Source organism: Centruroides sculpturatus, unplaced genomic scaffold (genome assembly GCF_000671375.1).
Source record: "Centruroides sculpturatus isolate CEXI.00-Female unplaced genomic scaffold, Cexi_2.0 scaffold645, whole genome shotgun sequence".
In the NCBI taxonomy this organism is placed as follows: domain Eukaryota; kingdom Metazoa; phylum Arthropoda; class Arachnida; order Scorpiones; family Buthidae; genus Centruroides; species Centruroides sculpturatus.
This window is the reverse complement of record NW_019384838.1, coordinates 121,964-149,780: the sequence shown is the minus strand read 5'-3', so window position 1 is coordinate 149,780 and position 27,817 is coordinate 121,964. Positions and strand designations below refer to the sequence as shown.

General features: G+C 32.0%; 1 protein-coding gene across 3 annotated transcripts in view; it reads right to left on the bottom strand.

The window, feature by feature from the left end:
• LOC111630248 (netrin receptor UNC5C-like) overlaps nucleotides 1-26,121 on the bottom strand; it is a 110,439-nt gene extending 84,318 nt beyond the window's left edge. For 2 of the 3 annotated variants that reach the window (XM_023374326.1, XM_023374328.1), the window contains exon 1: nucleotides 25,868-26,121. In XM_023374326.1, coding sequence (XP_023230094.1) covers nucleotides 25,868-25,958 — 91 coding nt within the window. In that variant the 5' untranslated portion in view covers nucleotides 25,959-26,121. The remainder of the gene's footprint in view (nucleotides 1-25,867) is intronic. The other variant, XM_023374329.1, reaches the window with a different exon arrangement.
• Between the last annotated feature and the right edge of the window lie 1,696 nt (nucleotides 26,122-27,817).

Sequence of the window (27,817 nt, the reverse complement as noted above, 5' to 3'; positions counted from 1 at the left end):
TAAAAAATAAATTACCAGAAAAACTGTCAAATATTAAGAATGTTGCTTCTTATCGGAATGTGCTACCAATTTAGTTAACAACAAAAAATGGATTTAGTGCTCGATTGCCACGTTATAAACCCTATTATTCGATAACTACAGCTATAAAATAATGATAATAATTGGATTCAGTTGACACTATTACACAAACTTATGAAAGGATGGAGGGCAGACACTTTTTTTCCCAATATTCCTCCACATTAATCTGCTTCGACATTGTTGAAATAAGAAAGAAAAAGGCATGTAAAGCTAGAAGAAAACTGCATTTAGTAAATTTTTATCGTACATATTTGCATCTGGAAGTTATCTTCATTGATATCGCAGTGTTATCTGCGTAACGAGAATACAGTATAAGTTATATGTATATATATTTATAAGAATTACCGTCACGTCTTCTTTCATTACACTTTTCCATTATTCATTTTATGATCGAATTTTGAAAGAAAAAATATCGATTAAGTACACGTTTCTGATAACAATCAAACCGGATTTTTTTTTTATATTTGCGTATATTTTTATTTTCTTCGCGAAATAACCCCTTTTTTTATTACCTTCATAAATTTTTTCTTTTAAATTATTCCAATTCAATTATTATACCTGAACAATTTTAAAAAAAGAATAGCTAAACCAGTTTAAAAAAAAATATATATATATATTTTTTAATGGGTAAACAATAGATCAACGAGCAGATCGTGCAAGTTTTATGAATCTATATAAAGTCGCTTGCCAATCTTTAATTTTTATGCATTTTATGGTATCGGGATGGCATAAAATTTGAGATAAAATATAATTTTTGATAGTTGTAATTGATTGTAGCTACTAGAAAAAAGTATAAAATAAAAATTTGATATTTTTTAAATCATTTTTTAAAGTTTAATATAGATAAACGTTATGAATTTTAATAAAAAAATTGAAGAATTTAAATTGGATATTATACATAAAAAAGTTTTAAAAAATAGCTGAGAATACATTCTAAAAAAATAATAAATAAATAAAAATTGGTAAAATCGATATAATAAGCATAATTCTTCGAAAAATTAAGTTTAAAATAATTTTAAGGCAATTTAGAAAGTCGAAATATGTAAAATTTTTATTTATGCAAAATGTAAAGGAATTACAAGAAATCTATAACATATGTATAAAAAAACAAAATGCCTGTCTGTTGACCGATCCGCACCAAATTTTTCGTACTTATTGTCTAAGATCCTGTGGAAAATTCCGTGAAATCTTGACATTCACTCCTATTCTTGATTTCATTTCCCTATTAGCTCTTAAACCATTTGATCGATCTGCACTAAAATTCTCATACTCTCTAAAACCCTACGGAACCGTTTTATCTAGGTTACCTTGAAGAGAGTTTTCTCCTGCAAAGGTTTGAAATTCTCCCCTCAAAGAAGTCCGAGCACGCATTCATAAAATGTACGCTTATAAAATTAAATGAATTTATGCTTACAAGTACAGAAGGTCCTGCTAAGGTGAATGCTACTGAGGGTTTAGAAATTATGTACTGTGCACAGTGTCGTAACTAGCCATTCCTGTGCCCTGTGCAAGAACTTGCATTTAGGCCCCTTAATTAATTAGGTTTGGGAAAATAATAAAACAAACAAGTGCATTTTGGGACCCTCTTCCAAATGGGCCCTGTGCGGGTGCACCTGTTGCACCTGCCTAGTTACGGCACTGACTGTGCATATGCACCAAGGAAAATCCAAATGCCAATAGAAATATAACCAAACGTTACAGTTTCTATTCTCAATGTACAGTGTATTAAAACTTATAGGGTTCTAATATAAAGTATTAACGAAACCTATTAATTCGTAATAAATCTATTCGTGTAACTTTTATATAGAATTAAACTGTTTAGATCCTTTAGTGAACCAATTTTCTATCATTTACAAAACCATTAAACATCCGCCCTCTCCCCACTCCACCTCCATTTAAGCCAAACTCCCCGAAAGACCTTGGATTCTAGATAAAACGGCCGCATATCTGCGATCTGCGAGTAATTAAATTAAAAAAAATTACCTGTTAAACGCAATTAATAAAATTTAAAAATTTCTTATATTATTCTTTCACGCGATTTTGCTCTTCTATTGAGAATAAACGAGAATAGTATGAATTGAAATTCAGGAAATTTCTTAAGCAAAATGAATCTGAATACGTGATTAGATAGAATTTAGTTTCCAAGAGGAGTTAGAAGTACTAAAATTGCAATTAAAAAAAGAATAGAATAAGGTAGACAACAAAACTGGATAAAGGTAATTGGGCGGAACTCTTTAATGAACTTAAAAAATTTTTCTCATTGATATAAACTTCTCATCACACCGTAAATTCTTTTATCAGTTAATTTGTGTAACGAGGAAGAGCCGCAAAATAGAATGGTGGAAACACTTTTAATTAAAAGACGTGAAAGTCACAAGGTATTGGTAAACGCACTTAAAAGTACATTTGTAAGTAGAAGAGCATCGATTCTACATCTTTTCTTGTAAATAAGACTTAACGATGCCACAAGAGACAGCAGCAGACGTGAATAAAATACGCGATTGAATGAGAATCCTTGAGTGATACGAGCGGGGATTTGGGAATGCACGCTGCTTTACTTTACACTTGTTTCCACCATTATCTGCATTTATTACGAACATGTTGCGAGTTAATTATGCCATTTTTTTAATTCTCTTTGTTTGCGCCACCATTAAACGAGTGTACCACCTCCTCCCTTTTGATCATTTTGTAGAAATATGGGATGACTTTTTTTTTTCTATAAAAACATTTAGAGTTTGTAAACTCCCATTTCCTATTTTATCACACCGTAAAAGTAATCAAGAGCTTCTTTATTCTGTTGCATCAGCATCAATATTGTCACGGAGATCGAGGGATACTCGAAATTTGAGCATGGAACTCGCCGGTTTAAAACCACTTTTCCACATTTAATACGTTTTTAGTACATGATTAAATGAAAGATACTGTTTTACGAGTTTTTCGGTGGAATATTCGGTGCAAAATTAAATCGTTCGTAGCAAACGGCTATTGAGGATCGGACACAAAAATCCCGTATTATGTAATAGAAATTCAAGAAAAAGGTGGACTTTCCCTCCTTCTGGGTGCACTAACAATCAACTAATGGCTCCTCTATGATCAAAATGATGTACGAGTCCCTATCCATTATTGCTGAATGGTTGTTCATGAAGCACCATTCCTCCGGGGACTTTATCCTTCGATATTATGACTTTCTTCTACTTCATTTCTTCCTATCCTTCGTTCCAATGAATGGGCGCAGTTTAGCGCTAAAGCTTCGCTTCTACTGAATTTGATTAGCATATTTTTTAAATTATGACCGGCGATATCAATTTAGCGCCTTCACTCCGAATGTTTCGTCACTTGAATTTAAATACGCCCGCGCCAGACATACTTGATGTATCGGTATGTCACTAACCAGTAATGCGAAAATTGTTGCAAAGAAGGTGTTTTTTTAGAACACGAACACTTCTTGAACATAATACTTAGCACAATTGTTCTGCTTAAAGAGTTTAATCCTTTAATAACTGAATTTTTAATAACCCTCGAGTACGGCCTTATATGATTCTAACATTAAAAACTATTGGAGGAATAGGATACTTCATTACAATGCTCTCGAGGGGGATATAATCCTATAAATTTATTCAAAATTAAAGTCACAAGCTGACCAAAAGGATAAAATTATATATAATTTCTCTGTATATTACAAGAAGGAAGCTGAGGAAGAATGTGTTTATAGGTTTGTAAAGTGACTTAAGCTTTAACGCATATCACTAATATTCCAGTAATTTTTTAGGCCATTGTAAATCGATAAAGCGTGACATCTTCGAATGTTAGTGGAGCGAATTGCAAGGAGATTGATTTTACTTGCAAAGTTGAGCAAGAAGCATTAAAAACATATTAAGAGAAAACTTTGCTAGATTTGTGCAAAGAAGAACATCACGTCATTTTACAAGACAAGCGACTAATAGCGAGAGACTGGCAATGATGGGATAAAGTGTGTTAAAACGGAGCATAAAAAGTCTTCCGACACAAGCCGTCAATCAATAAGTTTTTCTGTACGGACACTTAGTGCTGTGTTGCTGAATCAGCACAGTTTGGTGACTTCAGTTTTCTCGGATTGTGGATGAATCATGTCGTTCTTGAGTTCCTGCCATCAGCAGCATTACCCGATAAACAGTTAAGTATCTCCAACCTTAGCTGACTCATCAAAGTGAAAAGTAAAGATTCGTATAAGTTATCACCCTGTCTGCAGTATTCTCTTACCTTTCATTAAATTTTTCATAATTTAGATTAATTACCAAATTTCTTTTCACTTCAGATTTTACGAGGTTCTTCATTTGTTTGGATGTCTCATAAAGTACAAGATTGATTTTCTTACCCTTAAAGTATCTTTAAAACCGAATACAATTCTCTTCGTTAGCTAAAGGTGGTTAACTATAGGCATATCACAAAACTGATCTGCATCAAACGTATGTCTACAGGCTCTAAACATACGTATTAAGGCTTCAACTCGTACACGATCATACTGTATTTGAGGTCTGTAATTAGTGTTAATATATTTGAATTCATAATGGAAAATAATTTTGTGTACTATCTTTCTAAGTACAACATCGATCAAAGAGTTCGCTTAAAATTCCTGTAGAAGATGGCGAAAGTTAGGGGAAAAAAGCTTCTGTACAATCAACATTTCACGGTAATAACAATGGCCATAATAATAAAGTGGAGAAAGAAGAACAGTAATTGGCACATGATGGGATGTCAGCTGCACTCCAGCACATCACGTACTTCGCAGATTGGATAGAATTTAGAGTAGGCTACTTCTTTAATTAACTTTGGTAACAGGTAGAGAGAAATTAAAATGTCAAGCATGAGTAGGCAATGAAGGAGGACCGAGATATTAAAGCAAATGAGAATTTCGACTCGAGTCATGGCTCGACTAGATATTAATTAAAGAGAATTTATAAAATTGCAGACGTTTGATGTCTAAATAAGTGCAGGTATTATCATCAAGTGGTTGCCTTACGGCTGAGTTTATTTCTATTAATAAAATTTTACAGAGGTATACGATGAAAATGGACGAATTCTTCGCTTTTAATCATAAATGGTGATGTTCCCATTGGCATCTATAGAAGTGTGCAAACGTCGGTTTGTCAGCATGTCAGAAAATCCGGTGGAAGAGAAATAGAAGGTTTTTGTGCTGTCATAAAAATCCAATGATGATGCCTGGACAATAGAAAACGTTAGCCATAAACTATTCGCTAATGAATTTTAGTAGATGTCCAGTGTAAAGTAATGAAAATTAATGCTTAAATTCGGAAAATATTGAGAAATTTCACAGAAGGATACATTTTTTATATTAAACTTGTTCTGGTATTCATATCCGGTAAAGAAAAAGTGGTTCACATTTTGCGGTTAGATGCCTGCACAGCGATATTGGATGGCATTATCATAGAAACAGCCCCGAAGAGGGATTTTTCTAACTGGCACGAGCTCTTCCCTCTCCCTGGTCGAACGATATTAAATGTTTCGAAAATTGAATTAAAATGAAAGAATCGGTGAAGAAAACCTCATAAACTCTAATTTAATTTTCATGGCTTTCAAATTATTTTAAAGGTTATGAGATTTGGAATAATGATTTTTCATTTATCTTAATTTTAACCACTTTCAGTTTCGTTGGCTCTATTCGTGTGCATCAACCGAAATTATAAATAATTTGTGATTGAGTTAACTGAAAATTTAATGCTGAATTCACCTTTAAAGACACTTTTATCGAGTTAATGAGCAATAGAAATCATTGATAGCGGCAGAAATATATTTGAAACGTACACTTGCGTGTTGAAGAGATTCAGAAATCATCAAAGAAGAAGGGGGGAAAAAACTAATTTTTACATAAAATTTGAAAATTGTTCCTTAAGAACTTCCAGTAAAAAAAAGCCATCAATTTAGTTTTTTTCTTTTTTAAAATCAAGTGTAAAGTCTTTCTTAACCATGAAGAAGTTTAGATGAATCAATAGAGGGGAACCCCTCTTTCAATCCAGTGCAGTTGGTAAATGTCTACGCTTGTCAAGTGTGAAACGCTTATAGTTGTCAATATGAGGTCTTCCGAGAAATAAGAATATTAGAGACCTACACGTGGGAGGTAAAGCCACACAGAGATAACCATGGGAACTGTCACACTCTCCTTCCGTCCTTATAACTTAGCGAGATGAGGCCTTCAGATAAAAGCTGCACCTGTCCTGAGAGCGGTCTAACCAGAGGGAAACTCTCTAAATAATTGTATATAAGCAACCATTCTTCTCCCACCATCTCAGAATACGAATTTGTCATGTTTACGATATTGTCACCCGCTATCTATCCTATCTTCAGCTTCATAACTCTAATTTAAAGCATATCTTATGACAACTTACAGATCTAAATTTAGCGATTTTGATTAGAGAATGAAATGCCTCGGGATTATCAGGTGCAGAGCTTGATAAAGTGCCTTTCGAGAGCATAATTCTCGAGTTACCACTTTTTAAGTGATTGTTTATAAAAGAACGTTAAGTAGAGGGGACGGACAGACTCCTGCACGTATCACAAAATCTTAAACTACTTTAAAGCTGTCATTTAAAATGCAAATTTTTTTTTCCATTCTGAGCTAAAGTTTATGTGACAGTAAATACAGTTTATACAAAATTTATAAGCATGGGCCCCTTTATTTTGTTTGGATATCGTACAAGACTAAAAACAATCATTATTAAGTTGATTATCATTATCAGTTTTATAAGAAACTAATGCAGCCTTAAGGAATAGTGATCATTAATTCTTTAATATGACCCATTGTAAAAAGTAACGAGTTTTCAACCTCCCGAAAACTAGAGCTAAGAATTTCGACCTAGTTTCCCCTAGTCTTTTAAAGGCCTTCTACTAATAGCAGGTAGAGTCAAGGTCGTGTTAAGGGGTGACGAAAGGCCTCTTCATTATTTTCTTTGTTTTTTTTTTATTTACATCGAACGTCGATGATTCTCCTTCGAAGCATTATTCAACAGAATCTGCTTTGACTCCCTCAACACTAGCGAAAGTCGATCGACGTCAACTCAAACGGGGTTGTGTTTATTGTCACGTGACCGGCCTGTCAATGAATAGGGGCCGCTCGGTAAACACAGGATAATTTATGGCCTGGTTCTAAACTCTTAAAGCGCTCGTGTCTTATCTTTGATCAGTTAGAAGCAGTGCACTGTTTCGAGTTCTGAAATGTTTGCTATTCTTTTTTAGATATCGAGTGAGATACTCGATTCCCAAACAAAGAATGGAATTGCAAAGGAGAGCATTTTCTATTTTATTACTAATACAAATATATATATATAAATTAACTATATTGAGATAGCTGAAATTTTCGAATGGAATACCGAATGAACTCGATTCATCTAGATGATACTTCGCTTTGCAATTGACCAATCTTTCTTCAAACCCCACAGAAAGTCCTTTATCAAAAAAGTTATTTATCTACCCTTCAAGACGATAATAAGCTAAATTAAATATAATTTATTTTGCAAAATAAAACCTCTTAATGGGTCGTACAGTATCGTGTGGCCCTCTACTTATTTCTGTCAAATAAATTCGTTTTGGATATTTTAAAGCTGTCCAGATGCCAATAAAAATATGGCCAGGACATTTGTTATTCCTCTTTCTCTCTTATCTTACCGTTCCGCAGCACGATCTACCATTATATTCTAGTTACTGTAGAAAACTCTTGTAATTTTGTAGTAGTATATGCTGTTTAAAATGGAATACTTCTATATTCAAAGCATTAAAGCTCACGACAAGGGAGGTTAGATGAAAACGTTGAGCGCTATTTAACACATAAACTTGATATAAGAAGCTTAAAATATTGTGATGTATGAGTCTTGTAAATCATTAAATGGTGACGCGCGTATTTTTTTCCTTTCGTTTTGGAATTCTACAATGTCGAGAAGCAGAAAGGGAGAAGAATGGGAGAAGAGGGAGGACATCAGAAAAAAGATTTTAATCTGAAAGGGATACGTCAAGAACGAAAAATGTATCATGTAAGATTAGAATGCCCGATAACAAAGGAGAAGCAATATCCAGGCTGAGATTGGATATCAAAATTATATTTGCCGATTCGTTGCAGAGTTCGAGATCGCTTTCGTGCAGCCAAAGTAAAAAAAAAAAAAAAACATATATATATGTTATGGAAGTTTTGTAATTTCCATCTCGATGTAAAAGAAGCGCGCGCATCCAAGCGTTCCCTTAAGAAGTTTCCCTTCAATAAATCTTTTCCTTGACCCCCAGATTCCTCAAAATATTTGGGGTTATTTATCGCCCCACCACCTTTACGCCCCCTCCTTCTCCGCGTGCTTACGCAAACAATCCCTCAGGGTCGAGAACCTAAACATGCCCTCAATTTTTTTTTCTACTGTCTTACAGAAGCCGAACAACTCCGCCTCACGGCATTAAAGGTAGTCGGATACTAGAAATTAATTTCCAAGCCATTCTTTTGTTACTACAGCTTATATTATGTGCTTTATGTCGCCCTCATCTGACATTCTACAGCCAATCTTTTGTCTATGCTGTTTTATATAAGTAGTATAGCCTATATATATAATGGCAACTTATATAACTTAACAAACAGCGAGGAATTTTATGCTTTGTATGTATTATATTTTTTTTATGTTACTATATTTAGTATTTTTTATTTGTATTGCCAGTGTAAAAGCGAATAATATTGTTTACAATAACGTGTTTTATATGTAGAATAAGATAAAGTGATATTATATATATATCACTTTATATATATATAGAACACAATTCCACACACTAAAAATACAGGTACCATCAAACCTCGATGTAGCACCACCTAAAATTGGCAAATCCCTCCTACATTTGGTAATTCTTATATAACGAAGAATACTAGAAGGAAGATTCATTCACCAGCATTAGATTAGCGCTTTACGAGGGTGGCTCTATACAGGAGGACGTTATATTGAGGTTTGACTGTATCATAATTGATAATAGCCTATAAGTAACATTAATTTATAGGGATAAATTTTCTTAAGGCCCAGGAAAAAATCCCCATTATTTTCCTCTCGACGGCACTACAGTTAACTCACTTAATACATATATTTAATAATATTTTAATTAAAATTATTAGATTATTTTTAACGTTTAATTAAACAACTTTTCCTCTTCTATAAAAATTATTTATAGAAAAGAATTACTGGAAATTTCTTGGTGCTTGCAAACGTTTACTTAATTTAGAATTAATCTGAACAATAAGCGAAACGACCGATTAATAAATGAAGATGAGTCAGTCATCTCCGTTAATTTTGCCTAATTTAACTCAGCACAAATCGATTTCGGGTAAAGGAGGGAGAGAGAACGACTTACAAAAGCATGTGACATAAATGACAAACTTATGAGGCTATACGAAAATCGTCCATAATTGAACTCAACTGTTCAAATTGTTCTTTCGCAAACCACAAATAAAATTAAATTTCAACCTTTTCCTTTAAATTTTCCTTTGTTTTTCTAAATAGGGAGACAAATAAAAAAATTTCCCTTTAGTAAAGACGGAAAATTTGTCACACTAGATGGCGTTAGTAACGAAGAGTGTAAATTATGAATTTTTTTTAAATTTTTAAATAAACTTACGGAAGAATCTATAATTCTTTAATAAACCTTAAGGAGAATTTTCGAGTCGTTAAATCTATTTTTGTAAAATTGAGTAAAGTTTTAAAAATTTCGAATTATTAAGCACTTTATTATAAAAACACTCTTAAAGATCTTAACGGAGTTGTTTATATATAAGATGACGACGCTAAAATTGGTTTTGCCAGAGCGATTTTAAAAACGATAATTTTGCAGCAAAAAAAAAAAAAAAGCTATTTATTCAAAAATAGAATGTTTAAGTTTTGCTTTATGGTAAGAAGTAATTCTGTGAAGAGACAAGATAGGGTTTCTTTTATCCAAAAATAGTACTTTTTATCTGTAAACAGTCGAGAGTCTGAAAATTATCTGACAAGAGACTTTTTTTTAAATAGAATTATCCGAAAATATGTCGCGTGTGACTAAAGATGATAAATCACAAAAACTTATCTTTTAAAAACAACAGATAAAGTAGGAGAAACTCTATCTTTAGATAATAAACAGATATAATGATAAACTCCACTTTATCTTCAGTCAAATCTCACACTTCTGTAAGGATTATCCATGTAATACGATATGATTTGATTACTCCTAAAGGGTTTATCCTAATAAAACATGATTTCTATATACACATACAGCCAAACTTCGATATAACGCCACCCTCTTACAACGCCCAATCAATGCTCACGAACGGATCTTCTCTTAGTATCTTTCATCTCTGAATTACCAAGTGTAGGATTTTGCATTGCAAAGGGAATTTTATTGCTAAATGGTGCGATTTTTAAACTCTCAAACCCTTAAACTTGTGTATAGAATTCGTTAATAGTCTATAAATGTGTTTGATATTCTTCGTTTAGCGCCGCACTCGATTTAGTGCCAATTGAGTCGAACAAATGGTGGCGATATATAGAGGTTTGTTTGTACACACAACTTATAAACCGTCAACATAAAAATCTCACCAAGTTTATATAAATTATCTGGATAATTTATCTCGCTAGCGTCGGATTTTATGCGAGTTAGCTTCTATCTTGGTTAATTATATATAGATAAAATTTTATGCTCTGTTTTATCTGTCTTGTTTATCTTCAGTCCAGATAACTTAACCGAAGATAAATCTATTATCATTGGAAGATACTTAATTAATTATCTTAGACGAACCGATTTTTATCCAACTTGCTATCGAGCATTAAAATCCGATAGAGATAAGATTATTTTTAAAGGAAACACACGTTCGAATTTTAATTAAAACTGTGAAATTTTGTCTCGTTAAGTCAACAGCAATTCCAAGTAAGAAAAAAAGGCAAATTCGCTAATTAGTTAAGCAGTATTTACACAGGTCGTAACCAATAGTGTATTTGTGAGATGAAGTGCTGCCCGAGGTGCTCTCTCTCTCTCTCTCTCTCGCTTTCCCTCCGATAACCTGACACAGATAACCCAACGCGTTAACAAAGTGAGAATTGAAGTCCATTAGCTTCTATCTTTCTAATAGAAACCGCTAATGGTTCATCCCCGTTCTTTAATCGCCAAAAAGAAAAAAAAAAGACGTTTATGGGAAGAAGGATGGGGATTTTGGCACATAGCAATCGTTGCTGATTTAATTATTAGTGATGGAGCACTGCAAAAATTGGGATTGACCATATGCATTCCATTCATTTTTTCCTATCACATAAGCATAATGTTTTAAGTATTGATATATTTCGCCTTTACCTTCAGACACGTATTCTTCACTACCTTTGGTAACGAAGACATGCAATTTTCTTCCAGATCTGTATGTTGGAGGTATTGGAAGATGGAACGTATTTATTTCTTTTACGCGTGGACATTATTGACAGTCAGTTCTTTAATAAAAAAATTTATTATCTAATACAGACGTCTTTAATAATTGTATATATTGATATAATACATTTTTATTCTATAAAATTAAATATTGCCACACACCTTCCATTTTTATACAAGTTCTTGCATAATTTTCTGTACCCATACATATCAAGTGCCATTGAGAGCTTGTATAGCGCCCAATGTACAGCGAGTTCTTTTTGTCATGTTTTTTAATCAAATAAAATATGTAGCAGTCTTTTCGTTAGTGAAAATAAGATTAATTTATAGTAGTAGAAACCATGACGGTACCCTAAATTTTTTCTGGGCTTGGGGAAAAATTCTCAGCTACCCCTTCTCGGTGGTCCGGCATACTTTTATTTTTAAGTATAAGATCTATACCTAGTTTAAGGGAGATTAGGAGCTTATCATCATGGAAGATCAACACGAATAACGTACTTATATATGGTTTCTTAGACATGTATGGACCCTAAAGCTTCACATGAGATGAATATCTTACGTAAGGTTTTAGGAGAGTTAATAAGTAAAAAAGTCCATTTATTGGATGTAGTCACGTAAAAAATTATACTCTGTTTCAGTATGTTTCGTTCCCATTACATGAGATCTGCAGTAGAAACAATAAGAATGAACGGAATTAGGTCAACGTCGCAATAAAAGTTTAGTGGAAGCATCTCGTCGGCCATCATCCTTCTGCGGATGACACAATTTGACAAGTCGAATCAGTGGACAATTTGTGGTGGAAGAAAATTTCGGAAGTCTGACAGTTTCAGGAAAAGACAATACATTATCAGTCGGATCAGGTCCGTGCAGCGCAGTTAAGTACAGCCAGGAGGGGAGTGTACAGTTTTAGTGGCTACAAGCAGACATCAGGGAGAGACAGTAATGACACGAGGACAAAGCCATCTCTATTTGTCATCTTATATCCTGTCGCTAGATGCGGATGACATTTTGGCCTCGAAACGCAAAGAGAATTCTATGACCTTATATCGACCATTCATCTCATAAAGTTTTTTATTTTTTTAAATATATATATATATATATTCAGCGGCATCCCGTATGAAAAATAACTGGAAGAGGTAGCATTTGAGTAATTTATACCAGGATATAAGGAAAAAATTTCGATAATTTTAAACTACGAAAGCTGTTACTTTGACCTCTAAAAAATTGTAATTTATGTAAATTGTACCAGTAAAAAAATATAATTGAAATTGCCAGCTCCATCAAAACTTCGAGATGCTGAATTTTAGATGAATTAAATGCAGGTTTTCTTAAAATTTTAGATACCATAAACTGTTTTAAGATCATTAAATTTATTACACGAAAAAGAAGAAGAACGAGTCGAAAGAAGGGGGTGAAAGATAATTGGATAAACCAATCGAAGATGCACTCTAGACTCGTTAAAAATCTTTTTCAAAAGGTGTTAAAATTTTTATTTCTGTATCCGAACGACTAGGAGGCCTTCTGATTGGATTCCATTGGACTAAATTAAAGTAACACGAACAGGTAAGAAATTGTCACTCGCTCGGGGTGTCAATCGGGCCTCTTAACTGTCAGAAAGGATAGAAGAGAGTAAATGCTTGCTGTAAACTGATAATTTCGGTCATAAAGTAAGTGCGAACTGTCCTCCATTATCTATCCATCAGTTTAATAGTTTCCGTTTGTCTTTTAGAGATGGGAAAACTCTTAAAAGGATCTGCCGCTCATGATTGAAAAGATCGTTCCGCACTACATCCAAGGTGTGGCTCTTAGGTAATAACATAATAACGTTCGAGTGCTGGCAACCTTCAAATAATCCCGAATCGAGTTTTAAGAGCTGCAGTTTACATAAATTATTAGATTTCTTAAGGATAAAAAGGCAAATTTTCTTCACTAAATCCTTTAAAGTGCTCTATATCTTATCGAATTTTCAAATTTCAACCCATAATAAGGATCGGTTAGCTTTGTATATGTACGAAATTTATACAGTCTTAAGCACGAACTTGGTGCTTTGTACCGAAGTTAAGTGGCTTCTAAATGGTACAAATGATAAAAATTGTTTAGAATACTTCATTATATAAGTCGACTTTTCTAAATTTAGATAATAAATTATCACCAGATGTTGAATAAAAGTAGAAAGAAGAGAGCCAGAAGTGAATTTTTTTTTTATCTTTCTTCAATCGCATCAGCAGCAGCAACCGTACAAAAGAAGCAACTTTAATAAAAGTTATGGAACTGAAGAGATAATTAGTTCCGCCATTTCTTTCATACATATAAAAAGAAATTTGAATATTGTTGTTTTGAATTTTCTAGATCAATTTTAAGGTCTTTCAGTACGCAAATGAGTTTTATATAAAAGGAAATAGATGTAAAAAATTATATATATTTTTAAATTCAATTTAAAAGAATTGGCCAAATAATATAAAGCAATTGGACTAGTTAGAGTCTAAAAGAGTTATTTTTTTTCAATTTAAAAATATCCCGGGGGCTCCGAAATAAAATAAGAAAAGAAAATAAGATCAAATTGAATAATTTTACAGCATTTTATCGCGAGGAAGCATTTTATTAAAAGATATTTTTATTTGTAAATATATCTAACATAAATTTTTCCAGTTAAATAAGAAGCTAAGTGGAAGGAACAGTCGAGATGATCATAATTGAAAGTGTCCCGCAGGTAAATATTTATTACGAAAGGAGTGAGATAAATTGAAGAGAAAGAATGATGATGTTGTTCAACCAACCTTCATCTTTCAGCCTGCAGCCAAGCAATAAAACCATCTAAGTGTTCCCGAGTAGAAAAGAGGGTTCTTCGTAGCTGTTGAAATTTTTACATCGTTGAAGAGAAAAGATTGCCCGATGCTCCACGTTCACATTTTCTTTTTGTTGTTGTTGTTGCTGCTGTTGTAAATACGAAATTTCATTCGTTTTAATTAAGTAGATCGCCTTTATATGAGACACTCAAAATATTTTTTAAGATAAATGATTTGACGTGTGGTTTTCAAGATTTTTATGAGAAAAATTAAATTGAATTTTATCAGTTATGCAAATCGTTTTATTATTCATGACGTTGTGCTCTATTCGTTTCTATCCGTTACATTTGACATAATAACTTATATATTGCATTATCATGTTAAATATAACACATGAGTACACTATAATAGCCTATATCATTTGCATACAAATTACTACGTAAAATGTAAAATGTCATCGTATTATAATATATTATGACAGATTATCATATCAAATACAATACATTTTTTTCAGTTACTATATACAATTCTATACATTATTATGTTATTATAATACGCGTAGTAACGTATTTTTTTTGGTGTAGTATTACGTAACAATAATAACGTACTAAGCTTAATCATATTACATGATACATACAGTATATAGGTGTATTATGTTAAATTAAACATAGCCGTACAACCTTAATTAATTAATTAATCTATATATTATAGATTTTTAATCATTCAATATTGAATATTATTATATTACAATGACTGGCAATTATATTGAACTACTGTAATATTATATAGAATTTCTAAATTCTATATTATAATTACATATAACAACGAACATAATGATGTACTGTACCCTTAATTACTGTAACACATTAGACACTATATGTAAATATTAAATGAGTTGTAAGGGACAAAATGTAAACTTTTATACACTTATATTTGTAACAAACTATTTGATTTACGTAAACTACTTGAATTGATTTTTTCATTGAATAATCGAAAATATAAAGGTTCTAGACATGTTAATTTAATAAATTTACGAAAGAAACGTTAAAGCAAAGTAAATGACATACAAATAATAGATTCAGTCAAGCTTTTTTATGAAGAAATAATGAGATTTTTCTAAAGAGTTTCGAGAAATAATTACGGCATTACAATAAGAAATAATTGTCAAAAGCACACGTTTTCTAGACGTTTGAAAAGAGAAGAGACCAATCTCTCATTTGGCATCAGAAGAGCCACCTCACCACCCCCGTGATCGTAAAGCCATTGTCACGTGGCTTAACCACACACCCAGCTATGAATTATTGCGGCAGTCACATGCCTAGTTCTGTGCACTGGCTGACAAATAGCAACATTTAGAGGTCATTTCACATCCCCCAGATAAACTTATGATCGACTGGCAGCCATTAATGGCGTAGAGGTTTTAGATTTATTATTAATTTTTTAAATTTTAACACCGTAAACAAACAACCGACACTAGAGAAATGTCATTAAGAGAAAGAAAATGGGAGATAGAAAAATACGAAAAATTCTTACACGAACGAAACGCGTGCGAAATAAACTCAATTTTAGAAGTTCGTGAGGTAGCATAATTATTAAAATTACAAAAATTTTCCATTTTCATCAGCATATTTAAAATGTTTTTTTTTTATATAGTGGAGCTAGCCTATGGGCGTTACAGCATCAAAAGTAGAAACGGTAATTTACCTGGCGAGGATGAAGTTAAAAGGTTAGCATCACCCTCTACATCCGGGTTACCAATTATGAGGTCCACCCAAGCATCAGCAACGAGTTATTTCGAGCAAGTCCAATTTCCTTGTTTGTTTTTCGTCGGCTGATACAGAAGAGAAAGGTTGGGATTGATTATTCTTTACATGACAGCTTAATGATAGAAAATGAAAGGTAAAGAAGCAGAAGAGTCGAGCCCTTATCTTGCTCGCATCTATCACGTATTACAATATGCTCTAAGTGGATAATGTCTTAAAAGTTACTAGCTTTATGCTGATGAATTAGAAGAAACGAAAGGTCTGTATGCAAATGGCAATTCGAGAGTTGAATTGCAAATATAAATGAAGTAAGAAAGGGGGAGAAGTGTAATAGAGTCAGAAGAATTTTGGGGTTAACTCCTACTCTACGCCATATGGATCCCTTCATCTGCGGTATAATTATGCACCTCGATTATAATACGGGGTTAACATGTGGGACTAGATTGATTAGGGGTGGTTTGCTATTTTTTATAACAATTTAAGTGACGAAACACCCTACGAGGAGAGTCTCGACTCGAGCAAGACGGGCCAATATTCGTGACGTAATTTTTAAAAATATTAAAAAAAAAATACAATGCATTCTTCTCTCTTAAAAATCACGCGAGAAAAATATATCCAGACGAAGCCTCAAATATTTTTAATCCAAAAAAAAAATAAAATAAAAATAAAAAATAAAAATTGTTAGAGTCGTTAGAGTCGTGAAGCTCCCGCAAAGCACCTTAATAGATTACAAATTATCCATTAATTTCTTTCAAAAATTAAACTTGTAGATGACTTATACTTAAAAATCATTAATAAACAGGATCGAAACTATTTCCAATCAATTTTAAATGGAAGAGAAAGTTGTAAGTGTAATGAAAGAGGCCCTTTACAAAGATTAATGAGTGCCAAACATCGTAGGAAGCCTACCGTATGAGGCCAGATTGTAGGAACGAGAGAAGAAACAAAAAACTAAAAAAATAAACAGGAGGATCGAGCCGAAAATTCGTAGCTGAAGCTCGTTAATGTGATCTACTTCATTAAATACAAACATGCCAAGTATGGTTTGTAGCCCAAAGGCTATACTAGATGCAGTCCGTCACGTCCCTGATTAATTTGTAACCCTGCCCTTTTTTATCTCTGAATTGATAGCCATCTGATCGACGTCCCCCTTGTTAACTTTATGAAGTCAGAAGGGAAAAAGGTTTTGTTTTTGTAGAAAGATATCCATTGATTTATAGATTTTAAAGTGGTCTGTAATTAGCTTTAATAAAGCCTTCTATTAAAGCTCCTACCTCAAATTCGAAAGTGTGTCTTTAATGAAAGGGTTGCTTTTCGGGTGACATTTTGGTATAGTTAATTATTAAAGGGCTGCATTAAGGGAAAGCTTTTATAAAGCTAAAATTATGAAAAATTTTAATAGGATCTGTAATGATAAAATTTTATATTATAGGGGTTTAACGTTGGACTGTGTTACAAATACATTTTAAAGTGATAATTACCAACATTTATATTAACAGCTTTACTAAGATGCTATCTTTTTATAGAGATAAATGCACGCCTTTTATAAAGTGGCAATTATAAAACACTATATTAGGATCTGTAAAATTTATCCTAACCTTTTATAAAGACAAATTAAGATGTTCTACTTTAGTAAAGGTTAGGAAAGATTCTATAAGATGGAATTGTTAGCAGCTACGTATATCAAGAAAGTTTATTTTAGCAGGTTTATACTACCGATGCTGTGTTATAACGAAGAGTATGATGACAATTAAAAATACATCATTTCCTAACTTAATTTATAAAAAATATAGCCGAACCTGCAATTAACGGACACCTCTAAACAGCAGTAATTTTTTTCAGGAACTTCTTGTCTTTTAAACAAAAATGCATACAAAGTGACCTCAATTTTTGTTCCCTTCAGTGTCCGTTGTTTACAGGTTTCATTGTATATATAATAAACAATTAATAAGAGAATCCTTTAAAAATTTATTATGAAAATCTATTTATCTTCTTAATTTACTACGCATTTTTAAATCAATACACTAAAAAAAGAAGATAGAAGAGATAAAAAAAATGTTAGGTTAAAAATAATAATAATAAATTACAGAAATAATTATGATGGATACGTACTAAAAATCTACAGCATAGATAATTTCTAAACCGTAAAGAATCCCCGAAAAATTAATTACAGAGTTAAAATATTGAAACGACAATTTTGAAGCGTTAAATTAGGTATATAGCGTGTACTTTATTTTTTTTTTTAAAAAAAAGCTAAAAATTAGCAATAAAATTTTTTAATAAAATACAGAAATTAATTGCTCTCTTCTTTCTCCCACATGCAACATGGCCAAGATGAAATTACAGCTTACAGTATTTATTAAAACGGAGTAATCGAGATTGGCAACTGTGCACCTGAAGAACTCTCAAGGCTGAGAATGTCTAAGTTATAGGAGAGACGTGGATAGAATGAAATTTTACCCTTTTGTTTTTTTAATAACAAACATATCAATATCAGACAATCAATTATCATCATAAGAAGCACGGCCGCTTTATCATTCTTTTTATTCTGTCAAAATGTCTGCGTGTCTTCTTCTTCTTTGCTGCATTTTTTTTCTCCTGTTTTTCCCCCCCTCCTCAACCCGTAAAACGTAAACACAAAAGCAGATAAGTTACAGCAGGCTAAATACTTTAGTCGATGGCAGCGTTAAAAATATCTACTTTCTTAATAAAAATATTTAAATAAATAATTTTTCCTTCTTAATAATTCTTAACGTCGCTAATTTTGTAGTATTTTGCTTAGATGTAAATTGTTAATTTATTCGTTCTCCTGTTTAAAAATCGCCATGAAAAATTCTTTTTGATGTATTCTTAAATTATTTAGAAAGTTTATAAACAATTTATTTAAATTAAATCATGTAAAATGGGGAGAAATGTATAGAAAAGTATGCATATAATGTTGTTTATACTCTATTTATAATTAGTCAAACCTGCGATGGACAGACACTTACCGAATATTAAAAAATAGATCGTTCTTCCGATGTGGTCGTTATTTGGAGGTTATTTAATATGTATTTTCATAATGAAACGTTCCCGAAAAAAATGGCCGCCGTTTGCAGGTGGTCGTTATTAGAGATTCGACTATACAGTATATAATATTATTTTAAATTTGTGTATACAGGTAATTTAAAGTAATATTTAGAAAATAAAATAATTATAAAAATAATTCACTGTATAAACGTTTCAGCTCAAGTATAAAATTAAAAAAAATCAATTTTTTTATCCTCGTGTTTGTCTTCAAAACAATGATAAAAATGTTTCATGTATTTTTTATATGGCAAACATTTTATTTTTCTTTTATCAAGAAATAAATTTTAATGCCCACCAGTGGCCGAATGAATAAAACTACTGAACTCTGACAGTCGCGGGTTCGCATCCGACCAAAGGGCTGACCACGTGCAGTTTTCCGGGTTTTCTTCGCGTGTCTGACATCTAAATGGGAACCAGTTTCCCATAAAAAGTCCTCCCGGGAGGCATCCCCTTGGCAGATCATCAAACCAAACTGAAATAGATTTTATAATTTGTTTTGCATTAAAAAGCTGATAACGCTCACCTCCCAACGACGGACACCTCTAAAGACAGGTCACTTTTTCAGAACTTTCTTTTTAAAGTACATACAGAATAACCTCCGAAAAAACTGCCATTTTTTTTTATGTTCCCGTCAGTGGTCGTTGTTCGGAGGTTCTGTTTTATAAATGAACTTTAATTTTTTAAAAATTTATTCAAAAATAATAATTTTTCATTCGAAAGTTCTTTCGAATTTCCTTAAAAGCAGATTTATATCAGTAATTTAAATCTTTTATTACACAATCTGAAGTAAAATCAATTAAAGACAGACAGATATTTAGACAGACACTAAAATAAAACGCATTACTATGATTAAAATTCTTTTTAAGAAATTGTTAATTTATAAATTTTTCTACTTTAATTTAATTTATACTTTGCTTCAAAGTAAATGATTTTTTAAACGATACGCTCTACGCGACGCGACGCGATGACGCGTCGCGTAGAGCGTATCGTTAGCATATCAAAGTCGCATCATCGCGTCGCGTCGCAGAGCTCCAACTTCTCCTATTTCCGACTTCTTCATTGATTTTTAAAAGAATTTAAGAAATTTTTAAGTTTTTTATTTCAGAATAAAATTTCCTCTAAAATTTTTCTTATATTAAATGACATGTTTTGTTGGAAATCGACGCGTCGCGACTAATTAGTTGACGTAGCGGCGCGACGCGTAGCTCCAACTCTTCAGGATAAAGAAGGGTGCCTACAGGACCACTTTATTCGGGCCCTAGGCCCTAAAATTTATTCTTTTATGATATGAAAGATTGAATGTAAATTAAAATTCCCTTTAATATGTGGCGAAAAATTTATATTTTACATGTTTTATGTCTTTCGGAGAGGTGCAGGAACTGATTTGTGATTGGCATGGCTCCCTTATCTCATCTCCTTACGACTTTTCATTTAATTAATTAATACCACAGTCTTAAAATTAATTGTTAAATAATTTTAAATTGGAAGAAGAGAATATAAATTTTAAAACCTATTTAATTAACAGTATTTTATTACGACAGTTTTCAAGATGTAAGCGTGACAGACAGACATTAACTATTTTAATGACAATAAACAGATACCTTAGTATATTTATATGAATATATTAAAATAACATAATGCATATTTTTTTTGGAGAAATTATAGGGTTATTATCGACGAGAATGATTAATTTTTGTATCATTTATTCTTCTTTTTTTTCGGTTAAATTTATGGTAGAATAATTATAAGTTTTAATATGAAAATCACGGATAATTTAAGATAATGCGTTAAAAGTAAGAAGAATTAATTTGCGTCCATTTTTATAAACCGTGAAGTACCCAAAAAATATTTAGAATATCCGTGACCCGTTATCGTGACCAGACACTCGAGCAGAACGTAATCTTCAACACATTATGCTTCACGTCACGACTATACAGGGTTCAACATTCCTTTTTTTTTTTTTTAAACTAAGGCAATTTAATAGAAATTTCTTCGTATACAAAGAGTTACAACTCTTCTTAATTTCTCATATATTTATATTTGAATTTATAGCGTAAAAGACAGGTTACTTTTCTTTTTTTTATCTTCTGGTAAACAAGATTCGTGGGAAGTCGATGCAGAACTTGTTAAAGATATTCTCTTACCTCGTAGCATAGTTCCCAAGCGAATATAACCAACAGGAAGATATTAATTTTGAAGTTGAACAGTTGTTTCCCTCTGCTGATCAAATTTTAACGAATGCAAAACGGAAAAAAAAGAAAAATATCTGGAGTTTTGCCGCCTTCATTAGATTTAACTGTTTGCTTCATCTGTTATATATTATTCACGTATAGCTATAAATATTTACAGCTTTTCCTTGTTAGAAGTTCTGTTTATTACGCTTTTACTCCAATTTATAAGGTATTAACTATTTAAGGATTGTTGAAATTGTATTATAATATCATCTACGTAAAGCTCGTTAATAAAATGATAAACGAAGAATCGTGTCATCATTCTTGTTGCCATAATCAAATGAATATGATCTCGTGTTTGTTACGTGAAACTATGTTTAAATTAATTTAGGAAATACGTACGATAATTTCAAAATATGACAATGAATACATTACGTAATGTATTATTAGAGGGATCATGTCTTAATTTTAAAAAATTGCTATATTAAAAGCCCTTGGCTTATGGAGACACCCCCTCTGCCCTTGGTTAAGGAGGGCAGAGGGGGTTGATTTATTCGGAATTTCATAAAGAATAAAAGTACAACTCCCAATTTTTAATTTGTTAACCTTTCCTCTTTCTCTATTGAATTTTTGTTCATGCTTTCTACAAATTTGGAGGTAACCTACTCTCCCATTCGTATTATACTGTACGTCTAATTTATAGGCTCTTATCTATATTTCGAGTGAGAATAACAGCGAATTATTCCTTTAAACTTAAATCATTCGCAATTAAATCTGATTTTTCTATCGGAATAATATGTTATTAAAGCAGTTTATTAAGGCAATGCGATGATCCACTCTATTAAAACGAAAGTGAAATTTTTATTAATGAATACATATCAGTAAACCGAATTCTGATCTAATTAGCTATAGAAGATTTTATGTTACTAGCAAAGGGCATAAAGAAGGAATAATCATGATCAAAGATCCATTTATGACGTTATATCGTAGGAGACTCATAAACATGATGTAGAGGGTGGCACTTTCCTTGACGCGATGTAAACACCGCATCACGTGCAGCAATCACGGAAAGGCATTATTGTCCGAAATGCAATTATCACGACTCGAAGGTGACAAATTCGTCTAGTTAAGGTCACATGCGAGCGTAGCGTGGACGCTACAGTTCTGTAAATGGTGAAATAATTTTATTTATGACTAATGAGAACATATATCTCCCCGAGGAACCCAAACTAAATTTAGAAATTGTTTGTCAAGTAGCACGATTCTGTCCTCACCTTCTACCATGGAATATTTTACAGATTTGTACTGGAAATTACTAAATCACTAGTTTTTTACATTCCAACAAATATTTTAAATGCAAATATGGATATATATAGGCCTATATATATATTTTTTTCTAAATCGGCTCCTTCTAAATGTGCCAAGTCGAAAGAATTCAATCTATTTAGATCGATATGCTTCATAAGAAATTTAAGTCTATATATTTTACTTTAATGCAAAGACTGCAATTTTTCTTGGTTGTTTTTTTTTTTGCCCGTTATGTCATGTAATCTCACGTTTTTAAATTTGGGAATACGTGATGTAATTTTGTCCAAGGCTCATTTATCCTTATCATCTCGATAAGTATAGAGCTTTTACAGGTCCGGGAGGCAAGGAATACATAAAAAAAAAAGTCAATATCGTGTACACGATAGCCGATATATTAATATTTGGGATGGAGTAAAAGCATTTAAAGTTATTGAAGGTTATTAAAAATACATAAGAGAAGTTTCAAGTTAAGCAGGTTTACATATTTAATTAATAATGATGACATAACTAACAGTAATTTATTATTTTATGAAACAAGTTAAATATGAATGAAATGGCCTCCTTTCATAACTAAGTTTGGTAATTTTCTATACAATAATTAGTTCATTTGCAATGTTTATTTTATAAATGACAATAATGTAGCTTAATGATTATGTTTGTAGAGAAATATTTATATAATATTCATTTTTAAATGTGCGATTTTCGCGATAATGAGCAAAATTTAAGATACTTTTACAGCAGTTTTTAGTAGTTTATATGCAATATTTTAAAATAATTTTTTCGAAAGTCTGTACGGGACGCTAGAATAGAGAGGGCCCTTCCCCTTTTTTAATAAATGAAATAGTAGAATATATTTTTATTAATAAAAAGCAGTCTTACAGATATAAAATTAATATTAATTTATAGGAGTATGAACCAATACAGACCCCTTACGTTTTTCTGGATTTAGGGAAAAATCTCCAGGTTCCCCCTCTCGACATCCCTGAGTATTTGGATAAAATCATTTTTTCTAGCTCATGATTACAATAGCGTGTTATCCTATGGGCAAAAAGGGAAATTGCCTGGAACCCATAGTAACAGGAAGCCCGGAATCAATCCTTTATAAAAAATATTCCACCAAAATTCCTCCGAAAAAAAAATGTCTGAAGTCAACACTGTACAGTACATGGATCGTCTAATTTAAGTTCGCCTGGATCCCACGAAGGTATAAGACACTACTGGTCCTTTAATAAAGTTTGCAGTAATATTTTACATTTTTCTTTATAAAATTAATTGTAAAATAATTAAAATACATCAGCAATTTTTTGGTCTTGGCTTGATTTTTATTCGCCCAACAACATAAAAAATCAATAGATTCTACGCAAAATATTTAAACGTGCAGACTTATATCCATTCTCTTCAGCAAACCACCGTAACGACGAAGGGTGAGATATATTTTGAACCAATGTTACATTGCACTTTACTTGTAAACACCCGAAATTTTTGGAGGCATTCAATGCATTAGCGATGCTATCAACGAAAGAGAAGTAATGATATCATCTAAAGAGAAATGTAAAAGAAAAGTTGAGTGGATAAGAAGAGCATTGGGACGCACAACTTAGGCATAGATGTCAACCGCTCCTTTCATTTCTCTGCCAGACAATTATGGTGAAAGCATTACAATTGGATTAGCGAGGAGAAAGTAGCAGGGCCAACAACAATTACGGGACAACGTCGACGCTGGGTCAATGGACATTTAGTTAAATATCCGAGAGCACATGTTGGCAAGTGCAACAATTACTTTTGTTTAGTGGCTATGCAGACCGCAAATTGTAAAGTCGATACTTCAGGGCGACAAACAATAAATTTTGGTCTAAATTGTGCATTAATGAATAATATACGATAAATTATAACTATGTTAGAATGAAGATCACGAAGCATGCAGAATGATTACTTAAACAGATTTTTGCAATTTAAATAGGAAATGAATTTGTAAAATTACTGAAAATATATATAAAGAAGAAAATTCGCCCGAAACGAATTAATAAATATATTTTTCTAGGGTCATAAATTAGTTGAAATTTTAATTTAAAATCTTAAAAAACTGCATTAGATAAGAACCGATGATCATATCTGATAAGCTTTGTAGATAATGCACAATAAAAATCTGGCACATTTTTATTAATGATAAAGTTAAGCTCACTGCGAATCTATTAATAGTTCTACTACCCTATTGAGCTTACCGGATTCGGCAGTTAAAGGGCTTCTTGCACATAAAGCTGGTAAGAGAGATCATAAAAGTGCAGGAGAATAATTTATGGAATCATCAAAATTATAATTAATCTAGAAAAATCTCAATATTAAATTTTTAAAATAAATAAGAGAGGGAGAAAAAAATAAATTAAACTTGATTTAAATTCTTAAAGATAGTTGCAGAGAATTGAATGAAATTTGTAAAACGTTGGATGAAATTTGCAAACAGAAATTTGCATATAAAAATATACAATATTAGTCTATTTCGATTCGGATTTAAGTCCAATCGATCGTTTTTCTACGTCAAAAACTTTGTTCCAAGTTCCTTCACGTTTACGTCATCTGTCAAGTTTGCCCATTTCTTCCCTCTTTGAGGAAATTCCTCCTCAAAATAAGTAGAAAAAAAGGTGTAGATAAAAATTTAAAACATCTTAATTAGTCGACAGACGAGTTATTATGTGCTGAGCTACAATAGAAGCATCTTAACGATTTCTTTTTTTTTTTTCCTAAAGAAAAAAAATATACCTTTCCTGTATTTATATATGTAGATAAGAAGCGAAACTTTCTACATAAACGTGTGACGTATAAAGTAATGCAATTCGCCAGGTTACTGCATTAAAATATGCAAAGTAAGTCGAGCCAACTCGCCCAAACTTCAGAAGTACGTCACAATCGTGCATCCCCCATAACAAAGTGAGTTGCGATTCTTTATATAACTGCACGTTCGATACGCAAAATGTAAAGCATTGCACAAGGCCATGCCAGGGGGGAAAAATATACTGGAAATTAAAGTATTTGATCAAAACGTCAAGATAAAGTGATCCCGTACAACAAAGGTTAATTTGCTTCATTCTACGACGACTTGATTTCCCAGAGGAGGTGCAAATCTACTTCTGTGTAGGGGTATGCTCCATCCGTCGTCCTGAAGGTGCACACTACTTGTTGTTACGAGATAACAAAACTTATCGCGTGTTTTTAAATAAAGAAATTATTCAAAAGCTCAAACACAATGGACTTATCCGCATCACAGAAGCAGAATAAGAAGATAAAAGACTGTACTTACCTCTCTTGTCTTGTCTCAATCTATGGGAGATGCACAACGGACAAAGAAGTAATAAAATCACCGTTAGTGGCAGCTTTATCTCGCAAAGCATTCTTATTCAGATGAGATAATTTAATAATGTTTTAACGTTACGATAAAGCTGGATTTTCTCCTATTACTAGGCATGAATTACGCATTATTGACAAATGCACATTGCAGTTGCATATCTCCTATCTACCCACTTCTAAGCCAGGTTAGGTAGTTGGTGACTGTCTATTGGCTAAGACGTTTCTGTCCGTGACAAATGAATGTCTTTCTTTCTCATGCACATCAACTGTTTACTTACTAATACGTCATAACTTTAAGCTCTCTCCATTGGCCAGAGATAACAACAAACTTTTTTCTGTGCATTTTTTTTTCTTTTCCATCCTAGTTTACGCACTGAATGACTACGTCTCCGGTTACGTCACACTTGGAAAGTTTTAGTCCCGTGTTAAGCTAGCTCATACTTTGAGAGTATTGTTCTAGTCTACATTACGAGTATAAAAAAATTGAAGCAGAACGTAAGCTTGTAGTTAAAATGATACAAAATGTTTCCCTTATAACTTTCTTGGTGGACTTTTATAGCAACGGAAAGATATTTATAGTAACGATTTTAAATATCTTACACTATTTTCTGTGTGTGTTCTCACATATTAATCAATCTGCTCTGAAAAACCACTTATCTAGGTTTATTACTTCTTATATCTCGCTTTAAATAATTCATGTTTCTTTTTCTGGCTTCTTAAGTCAAATTTAAAGATTAAATTGCGTCTTATAAAATCTCTAAGTTAATTTTTATAAACTCCACGTCTGTAAAAGAAAGATTTTTTAAGTTGAAAGAGTTCAAAAATCCAAGTTTTGTCCACTTTGTGGTCTCACAATACTCCCATATGATAGGGGATTAATGTTGAGTCATCTGACAATGAGGTCGCGTGTAGGACCCGCAGGACACTCGACATTCTAATTGTCACCTGGCTGTTACGTCATTACAGCTTTGTTATTCCGCTTTCTCGCTATAACGGTTAACAAGCGCTTTTCTTATTGAAAATATGCGGTTCCATAATGAGCCACCTTGTTATCACGCATCCGCTTGTCTGTAGGAAATAACGGTATAAATTATTATTACTGTAGTAGCGTTTTAATAACTATATTCTTTCATTGTTAAGTTTAGCAATAAAAGCAATATTTAAAATATTTACTATTATAATGACATTAATGTTTGTGCTTAAAATCGAAATGATTTAACAGAAAGGGAAATCTTTCAGTAAAAATGTAAAGCTTTTATATCAATTATTAAAGAGAATGTGTGCTTTAATGCGAGAAATTTATATAGCTGTAGACTTTATAAAATAATAAAGTCAAACCTGTGAACAACGGCCACTGAAAGGTCGTTGTTTGAAGGTTGTTTTCTACGCATTTCTATAAAATAAAAATAAAATATTCCTGAAAAAATAGCCTCTGTTTAGAGGGAGTTGTTATAAGGTGTCCATTATTGGAGGTTTGATTGTATTTAATTACATTATATGCAATAATAAGACGTGTTATTGTAACGCTATCTTTAACCTAATCTATAAAATATTATATCAGAATTTTGGAAATGTTATAGACAATAATATACATAATTTTTATATTTATAGCCCTATATATAAACTAGAATTTGATTTTTAAAATAATAATCTTTAAATATAGATTATCTATAGTAGTTTTCCATGAATAGATAAGTTGCTCTGAATATAAGTATACAAATATTTAATTTAAAGAGAATTATATTAAAAAATAAATAAAATTGTTTAGTTTTAAAGCACAACTCTTATATCTTATGATAAAAATTGCACATTATACTTGAAGAAATTGAGCAAAAAATGTGTAGAAGTAAGAATAAAAAAAAATGCTTTATAAGTTAAATTATAAAGATTATAAAAGAGTTGT